Genomic DNA, 19,936 nt, shown 5'->3' with positions numbered 1-19,936 from the left:
CCCGGGGCGGTCCCGGGGCGGGGAATGCGCCGGCCCTGACTCAGAGGCAGCTGAATGGGGCAGGGGAAGGGGGGGTTTCGAAAGTACTTTGCCAGCCGGGTGCCGGGCACAGCCGCGTGTGCCTGAGCGGGCCGGCTTCCCACGGTCGCAGCCCGGTTCCGTCTCCGCAGCCGCCGAGACAGCGAGGCGACCTCTGCCCTGTTGTTCCCCTTTCCCGCCCTCACGCCTGAGGAAGCTCTCAGTGTCCCATCCTCATCCCACCCCGTTCCCTCCTTTTCCGTTCTCTCCCATCCCCAGGTGTGTGCGCTGACGCCTCCGCAGCCCGGGCCGGACCGGGCGTCTCGGGGGGGCCATGGGGTCCCTGTTCCGCAGCGAGGAGGTTTGCTTGGCCCAGCTCTTCCTGCAGTCGGCTTCTGCCTACAGCTGCATCAGCGAGCTGGGGGAGCGCGGGCTGCTGGAGTTCAGAGACGTGAGTAGGGGCTGGGGGCGTCTTGGGGTGTCTGGGGTGCAGGGGGTTCGGCTGGGTGGGCCTGGGTGCTCTGGGTTTGGGGTGCTCTGTGTACAGGGGGTTTGGTCTGCTCTGGTTTGGTGTGCGTGTTCTAGGGTGCCGTGGGAACAAGGAAGTTGGTCAGGCTGGGTTTGGTGCCTGGGCTGCGTGTTCCCCCGGGGTGCTGAACCCCCCAATGCAGTGTGGGGCCATGCCTTGACTGTGCCCCCGCAGCTGAACCCCAAAGTGAGCCCCTTCCAGCGGCGCTTCGTGGGCGAGGTGCGGCGCTGCGAGGAGATGGAGAAAACCTTCAGTGAGTGCCGCGGGCTAACTTTGGGGGGGCTTCTCAGGGGACCGCCCGGCTCGGCCCCTCAGTGTGACCGTGTCCCCCCGTTCTCCAGCCTTCCTGCAGCAGGAGCTGCGCGCCGCGGGGCGGGTGCCGGGGCCGTGTCCCGAGAGCCCGCGGGCGCCGGCGGCGCGGGAAGCGCTGCGGGTGCAGGAGCAGTCGGAGCAGCTGGCGCAGGAGCTGCGGGAGGTCAGCCGGAACCACGCGTCCCTGCGCGGCCGCCTGCGGGACCTGCGGCAGTGCCTGCACGTCCTGCGCGAGGGACAGCGCTTCACCAGCCAGCCGGTGGGTCCGGGGGTCCCCGCCCGCCTGGGGGTGCTACCTTGTGCCTCAGTTTCCCCCGGGCTCATCCCTCTGCTCCGCATCGCCGCAGGCCCCCCTGGGCACCCCGCCGCGGCCACCGGCGCTCTCGGAGCGTGAGCCCATCCTGGACCCCTCCGTGCACCAGCACCTCGAGCGCAAGATCAGGTGAGAGGGGGAACGCTGTGGGGCGGGGGTGGAGAGGGGCTCTGGGGCAGTGGTGTGGCCGTGGGGCAGCTGGGAAACTGCGGGATATGGCTTGGAGATGACCTTTGGGGCAGCGGTGCAGCCATGGGGCGGTTTGCCTATCCCTGCACTCCTGCCGTGTCTCTGCAGCTTCGTGGCCGGTGTCATCCACCCGTGGCGAGTGACGGCCTTTGAGCGGCTGCTGTGGCGCGCCTGCCGCGGGTACCTGGTGGCCTCCTTCGTGGAGATGCCCGAGCCGATGGAGGACCCGGCCACGGTGAGGCAGCACCCAGGGGCGGGCTGGCACGGCTGTGGGGGCTGGGACACCAGAGTGACACGGACTGTGCTGTCCCCAGGGTGAGAGCATCACCTGGGTCATCTTCCTCATCTCCTACTGGGGCGAGCAGATTGGGCAGAAGATCCGCAAGATCTCGGACTGGTGAGTGGCCGTGTATTCTCCACAGGGAGGTTTATTTAGTAACACCCACTCTGGACCCTGCTGTGGGGCCAGGCTGGGCAGCCCTGACACCCCTGACACAGCCATGTCTCTCTGTGCCAGCTTCCACTGCCAGGTGTATACGTACCCGGAGAGTGAGGCCAGCAGGACGGAGGCCATTACCAGGCTGCATGGGCAGATCCAGGAGCTCAGCGTGGTGAGCTGGGTGCCATGAGGGGATGTGGGGGCCACGCTTGGATTGCCATCCCTGACACAGGTGCCCGCAGACGCTGGAGGAGACGGAGAAGTACCTGGCGGAGGTGCTGGACAAGGTGGCGCAGGTGCTGCCCACCTGGCGTGTGCAGGTGCAGAAGATGAAGGCCATCTACCTCGTCCTCAACCAGTGCAGCTTCGATGTCACCAAGAAGTGCCTCATTGCCGAGGTCTGGTGCCCCGTGCGGGACCTCACCCAAGTGCAGGAAGCCCTGCGCCAGGGATCTGTGAGTGGCTCTGTGTCCCCATGTCCTTGCACCAGGGATTGTTCAGTCTATCCATGTTCTTGTTCTGGGGTTGCTCAGTTGTCCTTGTGTCAGGGGTTGCTCTGTGTTCCCATGTCCTTGTGCCTGGGTTTCTTGCTGTCCCACGTTTTCATGTCAGGGGTTTGTTGGTGTCCCCATGTCCTCATGCCAGGGCTTGTTCTGTGTCTCCATGTCCTTTTTGTGGGGTTGCTCAGTGTCCCCATGTCTTCATGCCAGAGGTTGCTTGGTGTCCCCGTGTCCCCTCATCGTGATGGAGCATGTGCCAGGCTGGGGGGGATTGTGGGGTGGGTGCAAAGACCAAGGTCTGGGTGCTGCTGCCAGGAAGGGGGGTGTTGTGGGCTGGGTGCCAGGGGCAGGCTCCACATGCGGGGCAGGGGAGTGCCAGGGGTGCCAGGATCAGGTTCTGGGTGCTGTTCCCGCAGTACCAGAGCGGCTCCAGCGTGGAGTGCTTCGTGCAGCGCGTCCCCACCTCGGAGAGCCCCCCCACCCTCATCCGCACCAACAAGTTCACCGCCGGCTTCCAGAGCATCGTGGATGCCTACGGGGTGGCCAGTTACCAGGAGGTGAACCCCGGTAAGGCCCCCTGGCACCCCCTGAGCCCAGGGCTGAGAGGGGATGCCTCGTGTAACGCAGTCCCTGTGTCCCACAGCACCCTACGCCATCATCACCTTCCCCTTCATCTTCGCCATCATGTTTGGGGACGTGGGGCACGGGCTGCTCATGTTCCTCTTTGCGCTCTGGATGGTGCTGTACGAGGACAGCCCCCGCCTGCGGCAGGGCACCAACGAGGTGGGGGCACCAGGGAGGGGTGGCATGCAGTTACAGACATGGGATGGCATGGGGGAGTGGAGCGGGGTTGGAGGTGTGGGACGTGGTTGGGGACATGGGATGGGGACATGGCTGGGGACAGGATGGGGCTGGTGGCTCGGAACAGGGTCAGTATGGGTCAGGGTGGTGCTGTGGGAAGGGAGTGGTGTGGGGCAGGGGAGGTAGTGTGGGACATGGGAGCTGTGTTTGCCCCCCTAGATCTGGCTGATGTTCTTTGAGGGGCGCTACCTCATCTTGCTGATGGGTGCCTTCTCCATCTACACCGGGTTCATCTACAACGAGTGCTTCAGCAAAGCCACTGCCATCTTCCCCTCTGCTTGGAGCGTGGCCACCATGGCCAACCACTCCTCCTGGAGGTGGGGTCCCACCCCCGTGCCCCCTGCCCGGGTCCCCCTCTCCAAACTTGCACTGACATCCCTCGCTCTGCCCCCAGCGCTGCGTACCTCGCCACCCACCCCTCGCTCACCCTGGACCCCAATGTCACCGGTGTCTTCCAAGGGCCATATCCGTTTGGGATCGACCCAGTGAGTGTCCCATGGGGATGACAGCGAGGTGGGACCCTCTGTGGGGCAGTGCAGAGTCTCACCCACCTTGTTTGTGGCAGATCTGGAGCTTGGCCACCAACCACCTCAACTTCCTCAACTCCTTCAAGATGAAGATGTCAGTGGTGCTGGGCATTGTGCACATGGGCTTCGGCGTCGTGCTGGGGGTCTTCAACCACGTGTGAGTCCCTGGGCTGCACCCATGGGCTCTGGTCATGCCAAGGGGGCTGGGATTGGACTCACCTGGGTGGGATGGGGTGGCAGCTGGGGTCCTGTACCCCTGTACCTTGGTGAGTCCTGAGGATGTGCGTGGGTGGGAAGGGACAGGCTGAGCACGGCCAATGTCTTCCCATCCAGGCACTTCCAGCAGCGGCACCGGCTGGTCTTGGAGTTCCTCCCAGAGATGATTTTCCTCCTGGCTCTTTTTGGCTACCTGGTCTTCCTCATCTTCTACAAGTGGATCAAGTTCAGTGCTGCTGAGTCCATGGTGGCCCCCAGCATCCTCATCCACTTCATCGACATGTTCCTCTTCACCTCCAATGCCGAGAACCTCCCGCTCTACCCGGGGCAGGTACCACCCGCTGCCCTGGCAGACACCTACTCCCTACCCTGACTGGGAGAGCGGGTGTCAGGAGTGGGGGTAGACCCCAAAATGCTGTCCTTGTGCGCCAGGTGCCAGTGCAGATGGTGCTGGTGGTGCTGGCGCTGGCGTCGGTGCCCGTCCTGCTCCTGGGGACGCCGCTGTACCAGTGGTGCCGGCAGGGTACCCGGGGGACGGTAAGGCCAGGGGCCGTGGGGGGCTCTGTGGGGATCACAAGGAGATCTCACTGTGGGTGCCGTCCTGGTGCAGCCGCTGGCCACGGGGGAACAGGAGCCGCTGCTGGAGGGGCAGGAGGCTGGGAACTCTGTCAATGCCATCACAGAGGACGTGGAAAGAGGAGGGCACAGCCCTGACGCCAAGGTGAGGAGCATCCAGGCGGGCTTTGGTGGTGGGATGAGGGTGTCTGTGCCCCTTGCTGATGCTCCATATCCTCTCCCTCCCTGCAGCACTTGGACTTTGCCGAAATCTTCATGCATCAGGCGATCCACACCATCGAGTACTGCCTGGGCTGCGTCTCCAACACCGCGTCCTACCTGCGGCTCTGGGCGCTCAGCCTGGCACACGCCCGTGAGTCCCCCTGGTACCCCCTGTCCCACTCAGAGCCAGGCAGACCCTCACTCCCCCCTCCTGCTCTTGTCCCTCCCTTTCCCAGAGCTCTCGGAGGTGCTGTGGACCATGGTGATGCGGAATGGCTTCGTGGGGCTGAGCTACGTGGGCGGCGTGGTGCTGGTGCCCGTCTTTGCCGCCTTCGCCGTGCTGACCGTGGCCATCCTGCTGGTGATGGAGGGGCTCTCTGCCTTCCTCCACGCCCTGCGCCTGCACTGGTGAGCCCCCAAAGCTGATGGGTTCCTGGGTGGGTCTGGGGGGGACGTGACAGGCCCCCCAGAGCACTCCTCAACCCCCTCTCCTTGCCAGGGTGGAGTTCCAGAATAAATTCTACGTGGGTGCCGGGTACAAGCTGTGCCCCTTCGCCTTCACCCCAGACACCTGGGAATAGCCGTGCCAAGGGGATGCCAGGGGCTTGGAACATCGGCTGTGCCCCAAATTCCCCCCCACTGGACCCCTGGAGCCTCCTTGGTGGTGAATAAAGCCATCCCTGTGCCTCCCCCCAGCTCTGCGTTGCCATTGCTTGGGTAGGAGGTGCAGGGGGTGCTTGGGGGTGCCCCCCGTCACTGCTGGCCGTAGCCAAAGGTGGGGGCTGTGCTGGGGCCGTAGGTGCTGAGCTGGGGGAAGGCGGGCAAGGGGTAGGGCAGGGTGCGGGGTTTGGCTCCCACACAGACACCAGGGGGGCAGGTGAGGGGCTGGAAGGGGGGGGCAGGGAGCTCGGGGAAACTGGGGGGTGCTGCTGGCTGTTGGGGGGCAGCAGCCAGAGCCCCGTGGCTGCGTGGAGCCCCTGCAGGGGGGAGAGGCAGCAGCAGGGGCTCAGCCCCCCCTGCAGCCCCCCTACCTTTCTCCTGCTTCTCGGGCCCCGGGGGCAGCGGGGTGGCCCGGGCACGGGGCATGGCCCCCAGCAGGGACCCTGCCGGCACCCCACACCTGCAAGAGACGTGGGGTGGGGGCTCAGGGAGGTGACATCCTCACCATGGTGGGGGGACAACGTCCAGGCGTGCCTTACCATGGCTCGGGGTCGCCGTCCCGAAATCCCTTGGCAAAGGGGTTGCTGGCGATCTTCAGCTGGGTGATCTGCGGAGGGGAGCGGGGTCAGGGAATCCCTGGGAGGGGCCCCAGTTTCCCTCTGGCTGGTGCTCACCCGGTGGTTCTGGTAGGCTGTCACTGCCATGAACTGGGTCTCGGGGAAGCTGAAGGACTTGAAGTTCTGGTGGGCGAAGCGCTCGCTGTCGCGCCGCGGGTCCACAAAGACGACGTGGAAGCGGGGCTGGTAGCGGTGCATGGAGTTGAGGATGATCTAGGGGTGGGAAAGAGGAGGTGGCAGGAGCCCCCAGGCAGGGATGCATTGTGTGTCCCCACCACCCAGCCCGCAGCAGGGTCCTCACGTGGCCGTTGTCGTCCAGGAGGTTGTTGGTCAGCTTGAGCTTGTCGAAGGACACGATCTGCCGCATCCACTGGGCGCCCTTGGCGGGGGAGTCGGGGTGGAAGTGGACGCGGCCAGGAGCTGCCGGCTCGGCCCGGCCCGCCGCCAGCCAGGATGAGCTGTGGAAGGCGTATCTGCAGGGCAGGGAGGGGCTCAGCACCCCCAGATCTCATCCCCTGCCCCCACTGCCCCATCCCCACCTGTATCTCTTGTCATCCAGTGGGATGAAATCCATGAGCAGGACGTAGTCAGCCAACGGATCCAGCCCCGAAAGCTTCACCTGAAAGGTTGGGAACATCCTCCTGCACAGGGAGGGGGGTGAGAAGGGGGGTGTCCCCCCACCTTTTTGCAGCTCCCCAGGCCACTCGGTTCCCACCTGCCTGCCTTGGTGACGATCATCTCGGTGCCCAGGCGGTTGAACTCCTCCCAGAGGCTGCCCATCTCCAGCCGTGCCGCGGCGTGGCACACGTGCCGGTTCTTGCCGCCGGCCCCCGGCCCCTCGCCAGCCCAGCCGAGGCCAGGGGTGTGTGGAGACCCCTCACCCGGGCCCCCCAGGAACGCTGCAGAGGGTTGAAGGGATGTTGGTTTGGGGGAGCAGACCCCGTGCAAGGCCACCCCATCACACCCTCCCTCCATGGAGATGGTGGCAGGATCAGGGTCTCCTGTCCCCTACCACAGTCAGGTTTTATCCCCGTCCCCCCACACCCCAAACCGCCTCGGGACCCCCCCACTGGGTGCAGGGGGTGTTGTCATGGGTGGGTTTTACCTGCCATGGGTGTGGTGGCAGGGCAGGAGGTGTCCGTGGCTCCGTTCCCTGGCATGGTGGCAGTGGGACCCTTCAAAGCCCCCTCCCAGCGCAGCGCCGGCTCTGCAGTGTCCCTGCAGCCTGCCGGGGGTTTTATGCCCCAGCTCGGGGATGGAGAGGCGGGGGCTGGAGCCGAGGTGGTCCTTGGGGGCTGGAGCACGGCCCCCTTGCCCAGCCTGCCTTCGCGCCTTGACGCGGTGATGATGGACGGGAGGTGAGCGGTGGCGCCGCTGGGAGCACCCCCAGTCCCCAAACAGGGCTTGGGATGCCCCAGGCTGGGCAGGGACATCTTTCTTGGGGTGTTCTTGTCCCTCCACATCTCAGATCTGAGCGGGGAGTGGTGGGGGCTCCCCCAGGCAAAGCCCCTCTCAGTACGTGGCCGTCACCACCTGATATTGAAACCACGGTGAGGTGTTGAGGCATTGGCAAAGGTCCACTGCTCCAGCAGAGCCTCTGCAGCTCCGGAGGGAGGAACGAGCTGCCCCCTCCCCATGACGCCCCCAAGGTGGGTCCAGTCTCTGCCCTGGTGCTGGGACCCCTGTGCCCCTCATTGCAGTGACAGCGGGAGATGGATGGGGACCAGCAGGCGCCGCAGGGCTGAGGGCTCTTTGTGGGAGGTGACAGACACCGGGATGGGGCAGACAGCAGGAAAAGCAGAGGGATTGCTCCAGAGCCCCCCTACTCCCCTCCAAACTGCACTGGGGCCATGGATGCTGTCTCATAGCACACCATGGAGCGTGTTCTAGAGGGATGAGGGATGCTGACACTCTGGGAGAGAGTCTGGAGGAGCAGGGGATGTCCTTGTGGGGATGCTGATGGCTTTCTGTACCTGTTAGTGTTCCAGTGATGGCAGCACTGGCCTGAACTCCATCCCTGCTCTGCACAGAGCTGGACATTTTTCTCCAGCTGGGGCTCAGCCTTCTGTCCAGCCTTGTGTTCAGCACTTGAACGTCGTAACAAAGAGGGGACCCTGTGGGGCAGCCAAGGGGGCAGCCCGGGCAGCTCCTGCATTTGGGACCAGGGCCAGGACTGATGTGAAGCGGGCAGGCACCACCTCCCCAGGTTCCCCCACATCCCCCACACGTGTCCGTGCCCTGCAGGGCCGGCTCAGCCCCATCCATCTCCTGCTGTCAGCCGGGCCTGGCTGCGGGGCCGCTATCGAGCGCCAGATGAGGAGGTGTGAGAGAGGCAGGGCTGACAGCGGGCAGCAGGATGGAGGGGGCTCAGCCCTGGGCAGGATCACACCTGCCAGGGCTCATCCGCAGCTCCTGGAGCTCCTGGGTGGAACCGGATGAGCTTTAAGGTCCTTTTCAATCCGAGCCATTCCAGGATTCTCCAGCCAGTGAAGGTGCAGGTGAGTCTCCTAAACGCCATGTTGAAGCATATGGTACAAAATGGCTTTTCACAATGAACTGTTTTGGTCCCAAATGGGAGCCAGAAAAAATGTCAAAAAAGGTAAGCAGTGAATCTTTCTCACGGGGAATAACTGCCCCAGACAGCAGGACAGGCTGGACAGAGCTGTGGAGGTTGTGGTGGCCACCAGGATGGAACAGGAGAGGAGTGTTGGCACACAGTCAGATGACTCCCTGCAATGAGCCTCTGACTCAGCTGGAATGGGGAAGTGAAGGCTGCTTGGGGGGCAGTGAGGGCAGAAGAGGAATTGGCCCTGTTTCGCAGGGAGCGGTGAGCAGCCGGCACGGCGGGGTCAAGAGGGAAGTGAGAAGGGAGGAAGTGACAATACTCATTTCTGAACCAGAAACACATGTGTCTGTTAGGTAAGAGTGGGCAACTCTTGAGCAGCAGTTGGCTCTTTATTTTATTTATTAATTTTAATTTTTTTTCTTTCATTTTTAAATCCCTGATTGAGAAAAGAGGAAGAGAATTTTAGCAGGTAAAGTTGTACCCTGGAAGTGTCCAAGGCTGCCTTGGCCAGAGCTTGGAGCACCCTGGTCTAGTAAAAGATGTCCTTGCCCATGGCAGGGGGTGGAACTGGAGGATCTTTAAGGTCCCTTCCAATCCAAACAATTTCAGGTTCCATTTGCTCTAGAGAATGTGTAGTACAATAGAAAATTGATAATTGCTAAGATAAAGCAATAATTTCCTTTAATATGTCCATTACTTAATGTATTTTCCTGTCCCGTGTATGATGATTAAAGGATATATTATAAAAATATAATTATGTATAACTAAAAGGTAATGTAGAAATAGAGAAGAATTTAAAAAATCTTTCAAACTCAAGTCTCCAACAAACCAGTTTGGTTTTGCTTCACTCCTGCTGACACCACTGTTCACGTGAGCAGCATCGCTCCGTCTCTGCGGGCGTTCATTCCAATGTGCTGTGGGGATCCCAGCCCTAAAACCCCAGCATGGATCCCAAGGCCTCTGGGGAAGGCTCATTCTCTTTTCAGGTGCTTCAGAGAGCCTTTGGCAGCTGCTCATGTGGGGAAGGTGTGAAAGTTAAAATCTTCCAGCTATGTTAAAGGATGGAAGAGTTCAGGTGAGACCAATGGGGCTTGAGGACTTCAGCTCCAGGACCTGTGAGTATCTTGACTCAAGCTGCCATTAACTAAAGGGTGGCACTTCTTTAAGTGGGTTTGGGGCAATTTTTTGCTGGATGGAAGCGGTCATAAATCGGATTAGGAGGGGGGTGGTTTTCCCTTGAAGCTGCTCGTGGATGAACTTGCAATCAGGAATGCTGGTCTCATTTTAATTGACCCAAATTGATTGGAAATCACTTCAGCGGTGTCTGTTGTCAATTTAATGCAACACTAATTAATGTGGAAAATTAGGCCATGGTGTTATTGTATTTGTTATTGTATTTTTTTGTCTCTAAATAAGAACATCTCCCTCCCTCCTGCAAAATCTCATCCCTTCCAGGGACAGGGCATGGCAATTCTCTGGCCCTGGCACAGGTGTCCAAGGCCAGCTTGGACAGGGCTTGGAGCAGCCTGGGATAGTGGAAGGTGCCCTTACTGATGGCAGGGGTGGAACAAAATCAGCTTTAGGATCCTTCCAACCCGTTCCATTCCAGGATTCCATAATTCTGTGCGCTGGATTCAGGCACACCCGGCTCCTTCGATGCCTCCAAACCTCCCTCTCCATCTCCTCTCCAGTGTGTCTGTTCCCACCCAGGCAGGGCTGACTTTCCACCCCAGCTGCAGCTTTCTGATTATTCCTGCTCCCAGGTTTCAGGACTTGAGTCATCTCAGCCCATCTCGTCCTCTCTCTTTGTGGGCTTTGAATGAGTCACCACAGGTTCCCCTGATGGAGACAACAATGTGTCTGGGGGCTTTGACTCATCTGATCTATTTAAAACATTTTTTTATGGAAAAATGGCATGGATTTCTCCACTTGGTGCCTGGTGGTGAAGAGTGGCAGGGTGACACAGTCACATGGGAAATGCAGGATTTATTCAGAGCAGGCATGCTCCGGGCACAGGCTGAAGAGTCAATTTGAGCCTCAAGGGCTTAAATTCAGACTATAATCAACACCAGGAAGTGTAAAAACAATTTACAGCAGCAGGAGAGTTCCTGAAGCGTTTTCCCTTTATGCCAGTTTGCAGTTGGAACACTTCTCCAAATCCTGGGCTGTCTCCCAACTCCTGAATCTTGATTTCCTACATCAATTCTTTTCAATTCCCTGTGATGCCTACAGATCAGTTACATATTCCAAGAGATAAATTTGTAGATACATATAATTGTGTATTTCTAAGAAAAGATGCTTTATATATATTAAGAAATTATATCTAAACATTTTCCTAATATATAAAAAGGAATGAATATATTGAAATTATTTTTATATGTTTGTTAATATATAATGTAAAAATTACAAATATGTTATATATGTATATAGAAGTAGGAAATCAACCCTCAAGTTTCCATTTAACTTTCTGAAACTGATTGAACTTTATTTATTTATCAGTACAGGTCTCCTCTCAAGGAGCTGCTTCCAGAGTAACCAATTCCCAAACCATCCCAGGATTCTGCGTCACCGTGTGTGGGTCTCACTGGGACATGGCACATCCTCTTGTGGGCTACCCTGGGCATGTTGATCCATCTAATTCTACCTGAGATGTCACAGCATATGAAAACCTGCTCCAGCTGCGCCTGGGAGCTGAGAGGAGCCAAAATTTCCTCCAGGTATGTTTGTATTGGGTGTAGGGAAGAAATCCTTCCCTGGGAGGGTGGTGACACAGAGGAGCTGTGGCTGTCCCTGGATCCTGGCAGTGTCCAAGGCCAGGCTGGACAGGCTGATCCTGGTGACTCCTAGTACAGCCCGTTGGAAGGTGCTCTACTGCCCTGCACAAGGATCTTATGGGATTTGAGTAGGAAAGCAGGTGCCACAATGGAGATGCTTACCCCAGGAGGGCAGGGATGAATATTCCACACCAGCCTCTGAGCAGGGATGAAATGTGATCCTGCTTTTTAACTGAATTCATTTCCATTCTGTGTCTCCCATCCTTCCACCAAGCAAAGGTTCGTTGAGTAAGAAAAAGCGAGGCTGAACTTGGATTAATCAAACCATTGAGGTCAGTTTTCTGACAGGGCAGATTTCCAGGTCCAGGCAGGTGGAGGCTGCCCCTGGGGAGGACTCAGCCCCCAAACCGCTCGATTTTCATTATCTGTGACAGCTCCAGTACCGTCCCGGTGTCCCCTTCCCTCCAGCATCTCCTCGTGGGTGATGAAAAGCAGCTCTAAATCCTCATTACAGCACCAGGAGACCAGACACACGGCTTGTGGGACATCTGAAATGGGATGTCAGGTTCTGGGGATGAGGCTCAGCCCTTCAGCCAAGGTTTATCCAATAATGATGATTTCCAGGTTTGGATCCATTTGGCAGGAGCCTGCGGTGCCTACCCTCGGTTTACTCTCTGGTGTAACTCTGTCAAGCCATGATTAATGTTATCCAGGAGAAAAATCGATGTTTATTTATTCTATCTGTCACAGAGTGGGATTTTAGGAGCTGTTGATCTCTCCCTGGTGAGCAGCAAGACGGAGCCTGAATTTATCTTTTTATCTCTAAATGAAGAATCACATTTAGAGCACAGTGAGGTGAGACAAAGCCCGGCTCTTATTCCTAGTGCTTTCACCTAGACAAGCTCTTCCTGGGACAGGGGGAGCAGGTATTTATTCCTCAAGTGCTCAACCTGGACTGGGAACGCTCAGAAAACAAGGAAAATTTTCATTTTTCCAGCAGGTACTGGGAAAATCGTGGACTTCCATGCACGAATGGTTGGAGGAGCACTAAGAGGAAGCCTTGCAATTTCCCGATGATCGGTCCTGGTGCGGTATTTCCCTCTTTAATGCCCCAAAAATTCCCCATTTCCAGCGGCTCCGCCCGGGGCTCAGCGCGGCTGGCGGCGCGCTCGTGCTGCCCTCTGCGGGCGGAGCGCGGTACTGCACCCAGGGGCTCGGGGCGGAATGCGCCTCACGGCACTGCGCATGCGCAGTCCGGCCGTGCCGGGGGGTGGGGAGGTGTGGGGCATTCCCGGCTGTGCCTCAGTGCTGCCGCCGTGTGGGAGCGCCCGGCACTGCAGGCGCCGTCCCCGGCCTGGGGGGAGAAGGGGAACGGGCCGGGTCTGGGAGAGAGGGGGGAGGTTCCTGCGATCGAATTTGGTTCGGAAAGCACCGCAAAGCGCATCTAAACTCCTGCTTTCCGATTCTGCAGCAGAGAACGCGTCTGACTCCTCAGCATCACGGACATTGTCAGTACTTCCCGTGGTGCTGTCCGGGATTGTCCGGGAATGGGAATGGCTAGTGGGAGCTCGGGCAGAGCACCTGGAAACCGGGTAAAATCAGAAATGGGATTGTTCTGCCTGCTGCAGGGTGTGCATTGCTTTTCAAGGTGTTCCTCTGATCCCTGTCACAGTAGCTTCTTAGAGTTGGAGCAATTCCCTAGCAGGGAACTTGACTTGGAAGCTGCCTCCTGAACTTTTGTCCACATTTATTTTATCTCCCACATGGAGATGCCTAAGGGAAGGTGGGACGTTCCTAACAAAAGAACATCCCAGTCCATTGGTGGTAGAGACTTTAAAGTGTGAGTGGATGTGCCTTTAGGACACTTCTAATTCCTTAGTATTTGAATGGAATTGAAATGAAATATCCAGATCCTGACAAGCTTGTGTGAACTGCAAAGCCTCTGCAAGTGTTTTACAGCCAGGGAGGGAGACAAGAGTCTGGAGTCTCTCCCCAGAAACTGGCTGCTGTTTGTTTGAGCAGGCATAGGAATGATTGTGGATTCCCTGGGGCTGTCCTTATGGAGAAAGGTTTATTTATGTGCCCTGGGTTTATTCAGGGTCTCTTCACAATGATGGAAACTGATTTCATTGAAATGCCAGAGGTGCCCAATGCTTTCCCCAGGCAGAGCTCAGAGCCAGCCCTGTGGGAAGGGGTTTAATGCCCATTTTCCCCATCCCTCCAGGCAGCAGCACTGGAGCACTTGAGCCAGACATGGCCAAGGTGCCCAGTGCTGGCAGGAGGCAAATCCAGGGATTGGCCAGTGGGAGTTTGCACTGCTCCTGGAATGCCAGACCTGGAGCTGTGCTTCAGAGAGCCCAGGAGATGCTGCCTCACTCAAACCTTGGTTAAAGCTCAGCAGCCTCCCTGCTCCCTTGGCATTATTGCTGCTCCCTTTGCTGCTCTTCCTTATTATTATTATTATTATTATTATTATTAATTATTGATGTCATTGTTACTGTTGTTACTATTGTTACTGTTATTACTATTATTGTAAACTCCCACTCCATCTCTTCCACAGCCCTTTGCTGCTCTAGGAAAGCCCCTCCAGCCTGGGAAGGAGCTCCTGGCTCCAGACATGTTCCCAGTGCCCAGGAGCAGCAGGACCTGTGCTGTTCCCAGCAGGTGAGGCAGAGGTGCCTTTCCTTCCTTCCCTGCTGCACTTTGGCTTTTTGAGGGGTCTCTGGGGGTCTGAGGGAGAAGTTCTTTGTCACTCCAGGGCAGAATTAGCCCTGGTCCCACTAAAAGCAGGAGGAATTATTTTATCCCTGGTTTTGGATACACATCTTGTGTTTTCTCTCTGCTGCTGACACCGTGTGGTGAAGCAGCAGCTCCCAAATTTTCAGTGCTGCTCCCTGGAAGTTTTCATTTGTAGAACCATGAATTCCCTGCTGGAATCCAGTCACGCCCCCAGATCAATGTGCAGTTTAAGGTCTTATACCCTGACCAGGACAAGTTCCTGTTTCTAGACATGGAAAATGGGGGAAAACTCAGACTGGAGTGGGGCCAGGATGCAGAATGGGGCAGTGAGGCAGCGTGCTCAGCCCAGGCTGGGGCTGGCACAGGGGCTGTTCCCTGCTGGATGACACCTGTGTGGAACAGATCCTTCTCTTCCTTTGTCCAAAGTCCAATGGCAAAGGATTCAGGAACTCACAAGTGGGGCCTGGAATGAAAATGGTTCTGTTAAAATTAGGCAAAGAATGCAATAATTAAAAATTAGCATCTTTTTTTATGTATGAAAAAGGTAGGAAAAAATGTTGACAAGAGGCACTTTTATTCAGTGTCACCTTTCCTTTTTTATGGATAGAACCCCATAGTGAGCAATCAGAACAGAAGTGGGGAAGTCAGGAGCCTTTGATTTCCAGAGTGGACCTAATTTCCATTTTCTCCTCTCTTTCAGGACAGGAAAAACCACTTAACTCATTCCATCTTTGCCCAGAGCTTTGGAGTTTGAGCAGCCAAACCCAACGGGCTCCAGCTGCACTGGAGGGTCCCTGGTCCTGCCGTGGTGTGGGGCGAGTCCCCAGCTGTCCCCAGAGTGTCACAAACCCAGAGGGATCTGCCCTGGTTTCAGGCTGTCCCTGCAGTTCCCGACCCTGAGACCCAGAGAGAGCCCTGTCCAGAGGGGCTCTGTCACCTTTGTCCCCGTGCCAGGAATGGTGGCAGCCCCGGGAGCAGCTGGGAGCTGGGGCAGTGTCTGGGGCTGATCCAGGGCAGGGCAGGGCTGACCCTGGGGGGGTTGGCCCCCCACGCTGAGCTCAGGCAGGGTCAGGGGCACAGATGCTGCATTTTGTGCACCCTGAGAGTTTCTGTCCCCCCGGGCATTTCCTGCCGGGCTGGGGCAGGCAGGGAGCAGAATTAACCCTGCAGCTGCCGTGGCCATTGCTGGCCTTGGTCTCTCTGCTGTGCCATCCCACCGTGGCCATTTGCTGCTGTCACTGCCACTGCCGCCCCCCGGGGCTGTGTCCTCCTGGCAGCCCTTCCCAGCCCCAGCAGGAGCTCCAGTGGTGCCTCTGGGCCTGTTGGGAGGGTTTGCTGGGAATGGGCCTCACCCCTGGGAGGATCCTTTTGTTCCAGAGCAGACTCCAGAGCTTTCGGGCTTCTCAGCTTCAGGGTTGGATTGGAAAAGTCCTGAAAGGAAGAATAACAATGAGGTTTGTGCAAGTGGTGCTCTCAGACCCCACCTGCAGTCTGTGCTCTGTGCTGGAGGTTGTTGTGCACTGGCACTGCAGGGAATGAATGTCCCCTTCCCAGTTCAGCCCAGCAGATCCCAAAGGCTCTTACAGGAATATTTATCCTTTCCTTCCCTGGTGATAATTTAATCTGCACCTGCTGTGAGCCATCCCTTGAGTTCTCCTGGAGAAAACCTCACAGCAGAGGAGTTTGCAAAGAGCCCAGAGCTGTGTTTGGAGCAGAGAGAGCTGAGAGCTGCATCTGCCTGTGCTGCCCCAGCCTGGCAACATCCCCGTGGAACAGCCTGGGCAGAGGGGATTGGATGGAGCCAAATCCCTTCATGCCAGAGCTTTTCTCCTGTGCAGATCAGGCATGGGCAGGCAGCGAACTTTGGAAATCAGCTGATTTCCCCAGAAAGCATCACTCCCTTAGCATGAGTGACAGGACCTGTGCCCACTGCTCAGGAGTCACCCAGCCAAAATCAAGGGCAAAGGTTGGCTTGGGTCTGAGAACTTGAAATATCTTTGAAAGAGAAGAGATCACCTTTTTCTTCTTTTCTTTCTTTCAGATGCTGGAATTGCCTCTGTGGATGTGCACTGAGCTCTCATGCAGGGAACTGCCAGGCCTTAATGGTGGTGAGTTCATGTTCTTCTCACTGGGAATTGGGAATGATTATTAATTAGTAATTGCAGAAATGTTTTCTGAAACCTTTCCCCTTTGCTGGTAGATCTTCTCTCTCTGGCTTTGAATTTACAGAATTCCCTGCTGTCCTTTGCCCTGCCTGAATTCCTTGCAGCTCCTAACAGGGAAAACCTGGGGTAACTCAGAGGGGACAGAGGTGACATTTTTAGCTGAAAACCTGGGACAGTTGAAAGGGGACACAAGAACTGTTTGTGTAGGAAAATGTGAGGATGTCAAGGGGAGCAAGGTGGCATTTCTGAGGGAAAAGCTGAGGTGAAGTTTAGGGGAGAGAATGCAAATTTCAGAGTAGAAAAGAGCTAATCAATATTGTACAGGAAGGAAAATTTTGGGGGTAAAACTCGATGCAATCTGTAGGGGACAGAATGAATATATTGGAGTAAAAATGAGGTAGTTGTTTTTAAGTAAGGAAAATTTTGGAGGCAAAAAAATATCAGGAGTAGAGAATGAACACTGAGGGAAAAATGAGGTGATGAATACTGAGCATGTAGGGACAATTTGGGGGCTAAATCTGAGATAATTTCTAGGGGAGAGCATGAACATACTGAGGTAATGTGAGGGAATTGGTTGTGGGCAGATAGGGAAATTTTGAGGGGCAAAAATAATATTAAATAATCTGTAGGGCAGAGAGTGAACATTTTGAGGTAAAAGTGAGATTATCAGTAGTAGACAGATGGAGAATTAGGGGATAAATAATGAGACAAGCTACATGGTAGAAAATATAGTGAAAGGAAAATGAGGGAATCAGTAGTGGACAGGTAGAGGAATAATGAAATAATCTAAAGGTTGAGAATAAATATTTTAAGGTAAAAATGAGGTAGTAAATTGGGGACAGGTAAGGAAAATTTTGGAAATAAAACTGGAGTAATCTCAAGGGAGAGAGTGAACACTGACATAAACTGAGGCAGTCACTGGTGGCAGGCAAGGAAATTTTGGGGGTAAAACTTGGGAAGATCTGTAGGGCAGAGAATGAACATCTTGAGGGAGAAATGAAGTGATCAGGAGGGGACCAGCTTGGGAGAATTTGGGAGGCAAACTCTGAGCTAATATGTAAGAAGAAATGTTTTTGAGGAAAACTGATGTGATGTGTCTTGGGGATATGACAGACATAACTTGTGTGGTTTTGGTTTTAAAACCTTGTTAGTATACAGGGGACAAAATAGGCATTTTGGTAATAAAGAGTGAGCTAATCTGTGGGTGAAAGAATTAATATTTTGAGGTAAAAATGAGGTAATCAGAACTGGGCAGGTAGGGAAAATTGAGGGGGTAAAATGTGAGATTATCTTTTGGAAAGAGCAGGAAGAACCTGAGGTAAAATTGCTGTGGACAGGTGGGTAAATTTGGGGGGTAAAACTTGAGGGAATCTGCATGGTAGAAAATGAATCTTTTGAGGTAAAAATGAGGTACTCAGTGGTGGAGAGGTGGGGGAAACTTCAGGGGTAAAATCTGGGGTGATCTGTAGCAGACAGGATGCACTTGATGGGGTAAACTGAGATAACCAGTTATGGACAGGTAGGGAAATTACTGGGAGGGGAAACTGAAAGCATCTGTAGGGCAAAGAATGAAAATATTGAGGTGGAAATGAAGAAATAGGTAGAAGACAGGTAGGGAAAATTTTTAGGATAAATGTTGTGGTAATCTCCAGAGTAGAGAAAGAATGCTTTCTTGTAAAAAGTGAGGAAATCAGAAGGGGACAGGGAATATTTGTGGGGGAATGTGAACTATTCCCCAGGGAAGAGAATGATCCTGAGGTAAACTGAGGTAATCACTTGTAGAGAGGTAATGAAAATTTTGGGTGTAGAATTTGATATTTTTTACAGGATGTAGAATTAGTATTTTGAGGTAAAAATGAGATAACTAGTAGTAGACATGTAGGGAAGACCTTGGGGGTAAAACTTGAAATAACCTGTAGAAATATTGAAGTATTTTTGAGGAATTATCTGATATAATTTGTGGGGGACAGAATGAGCATTTAGTGGATGAGATAGACAAAACCTGTGTGGTTTTTGGTTTTAGAAATAGGTAATATATAGAGGACAAAATGCTGGTTGCTGGGATTTAGAGAATTCCATGTGTTTGGCTGCTGAAGTTTCCCAGCCCAGGGGCTTTGGCTGGCAGGGAAACCCAGATTTGGGGTTCAGCTTTGCTGTTTAGATGAATTAGAGCTATAGCCCTGAATTCCCTGCTGGAATAACCTCCCAGTGCCTCCTGCAGCATGGATATCCATGGATATCCTCATGCAGCATGGATATTCCCACACAGAGCTGCCTATTGAACACCAGCTGCGCCAGGAGCCAGCAGAGGCTCCAGGGAAGCTCAGTGGGATCAGGACAAGGACAGGCTGATATTCCATAGCATTTGCTATTTATCACCCTTTGCTGTTTATTCATCCCCCAGCCCCACCCCTGTCCCCGGGGGCATTGACAGAGTTCCCTGGAATTCCATGGACTCCACCCCTGGGCTCGGGCTCCCGCTGATGTTTTACAGCAGCCCAGGGCAGGAGTGGCCTCTGGGAGTTCTTTTCCCTGAGGAGAGGGATGCACATCCCTGCCTTCAGGGCACCTGCAGCGTGACCCACCTGTGCAAGCTTCCCAGCAGTTCTGCAGTTCCAGCTGGCTCCCTGAAAACTCCCAACTTCATCCAAACAAAACTTCATCTAACTCTAACCTTTTGTTTTAGGGCACCTCCGCGGGCCTTGCTTGGGATGGAATTTCTGTGAGGGGAATTCCCTTGGCTTTCAGGCTGCTGCTGGAGGGTGTCCCCAGGCTGGAAGGGAAGGGACTGGAGTGGCCGGGACACCCCTGGTGGCTGTGTGGGAGCTCCAGGAGGTGGCACCGGGAATTGCTGTCTGAGCTCTCTGCAAACCCGGCGTGCAGCACTCCCGGGCAATGGCAGCTGTTCCCTGGGCTGTTTTTGGGGTGTCAGGGGGCTCTGTCCGGGCTGCAGCAGCTCCGGGGCCCGTTCAGAGCAGCCCCTGGCCCAGGAGCTGCGGGCAGCCCTTGGTCCGTGCCCATCCCAGCGCTGCCCGGGCATCCCAGTGCCCGCCCCGGGCGTGCCTGGCACGCTGCCCGCACGGGCGGGACGCTGAGGCGCAGCTCCCGCCCTGCCCGCACCGAGGACAGGAGGGGCCGGTTCCCTCCCGGGGCTCGGCCTCCTCCCGCCCCGCGTTCCCGGCCGGCCGGGACACACGGAGGGAGCGCCGAGGGACGTTCCTGGCAGGCAGCGGGAGTGCCCGAGGGCTCCGGGCCTGAGAAGCAGCGCCGGGCTCAGCCCCGCCGTGATCTGGGGCTGTGAGCGCTCACCTGCAGGAAACGCCCCTCGGCAGGCGGGAGCAGCCCTGACACTGCAGGAGAGCTTCGGCCTGGAACCAAGGGAGCCCTCAGGACTGGCCTTGCCCGTTTCTCCCTGGAAAGGAACACGGCATCAGCACCTTTACAGCCATCAGGGAAATGCTGAAAAAGACAGAAAACCAGGATTACGGGAAGAGTTTTGTGCTGTTGTGTCAGATGCCAGCCAGTTCTACCCTAGAGCCATTCCAGAGGCTAGTGTGCAAAGCAGCGTTAGCAGAACATGTGCTGATTTTCCCAGGAATTCCCTTGCTGGCAGCAGCCATTCCCATCCCAGGCAGGACCTTTCTCGTGACCCTGAGATTGGCTCAGGTGCTTGGAGCAGGGTGTTGAGAAGGCCAGGATTCCGAGTTAATGCCTAAATGGGCCAGTCACCTACC

General features: G+C 56.0%; 2 protein-coding genes across 2 annotated transcripts; one reads left to right on the top strand and one right to left on the bottom strand.

The window, feature by feature from the left end:
• Positions 1 to 55: 55 nt before the first annotated feature.
• On the top strand, positions 56 to 5,368 carry TCIRG1 (T cell immune regulator 1, ATPase H+ transporting V0 subunit a3). The gene is made up of 19 exons (XM_054275251.1): positions 56 to 469; positions 722 to 800; positions 889 to 1,118; positions 1,207 to 1,301; positions 1,470 to 1,596; positions 1,676 to 1,758; positions 1,879 to 1,972; positions 2,043 to 2,255; positions 2,717 to 2,867; positions 2,944 to 3,083; positions 3,321 to 3,478; positions 3,556 to 3,646; positions 3,727 to 3,845; positions 4,022 to 4,235; positions 4,337 to 4,441; positions 4,515 to 4,625; positions 4,712 to 4,832; positions 4,918 to 5,089; positions 5,181 to 5,368. The coding sequence occupies exons 1-19, from the start codon at positions 353 to 355 to the stop codon at positions 5,260 to 5,262; spliced, it is 2,502 nt and encodes an 833-aa protein (XP_054131226.1). The 5' UTR covers positions 56 to 352; the 3' UTR covers positions 5,263 to 5,368.
• A 66-nt stretch (positions 5,369 to 5,434) lies between these two features.
• Positions 5,435 to 7,118, bottom strand: TBX10 (T-box transcription factor 10). The gene is made up of 8 exons (XM_054275004.1): positions 7,064 to 7,118; positions 6,674 to 6,857; positions 6,498 to 6,599; positions 6,260 to 6,431; positions 6,016 to 6,171; positions 5,881 to 5,948; positions 5,713 to 5,801; positions 5,435 to 5,658 (listed from the first exon to the last, which is right to left on the bottom strand). The coding sequence occupies exons 1-8, from the start codon at positions 7,116 to 7,118 to the stop codon at positions 5,435 to 5,437; spliced, it is 1,050 nt and encodes a 349-aa protein (XP_054130979.1).
• Between the last annotated feature and the right edge of the window lie 12,818 nt (positions 7,119 to 19,936).

Source organism: Melozone crissalis, unplaced genomic scaffold (genome assembly GCF_028551555.1).
Source record: "Melozone crissalis strain CALT ecotype California unplaced genomic scaffold, PUWL_Pcris_2 ptg000018l_1, whole genome shotgun sequence".
Taxonomy (NCBI): domain Eukaryota; kingdom Metazoa; phylum Chordata; class Aves; order Passeriformes; family Passerellidae; genus Melozone; species Melozone crissalis.
Note: the sequence above shows the minus strand (reverse complement) of the source record. Positions and strands in the feature narration are given on the sequence as shown.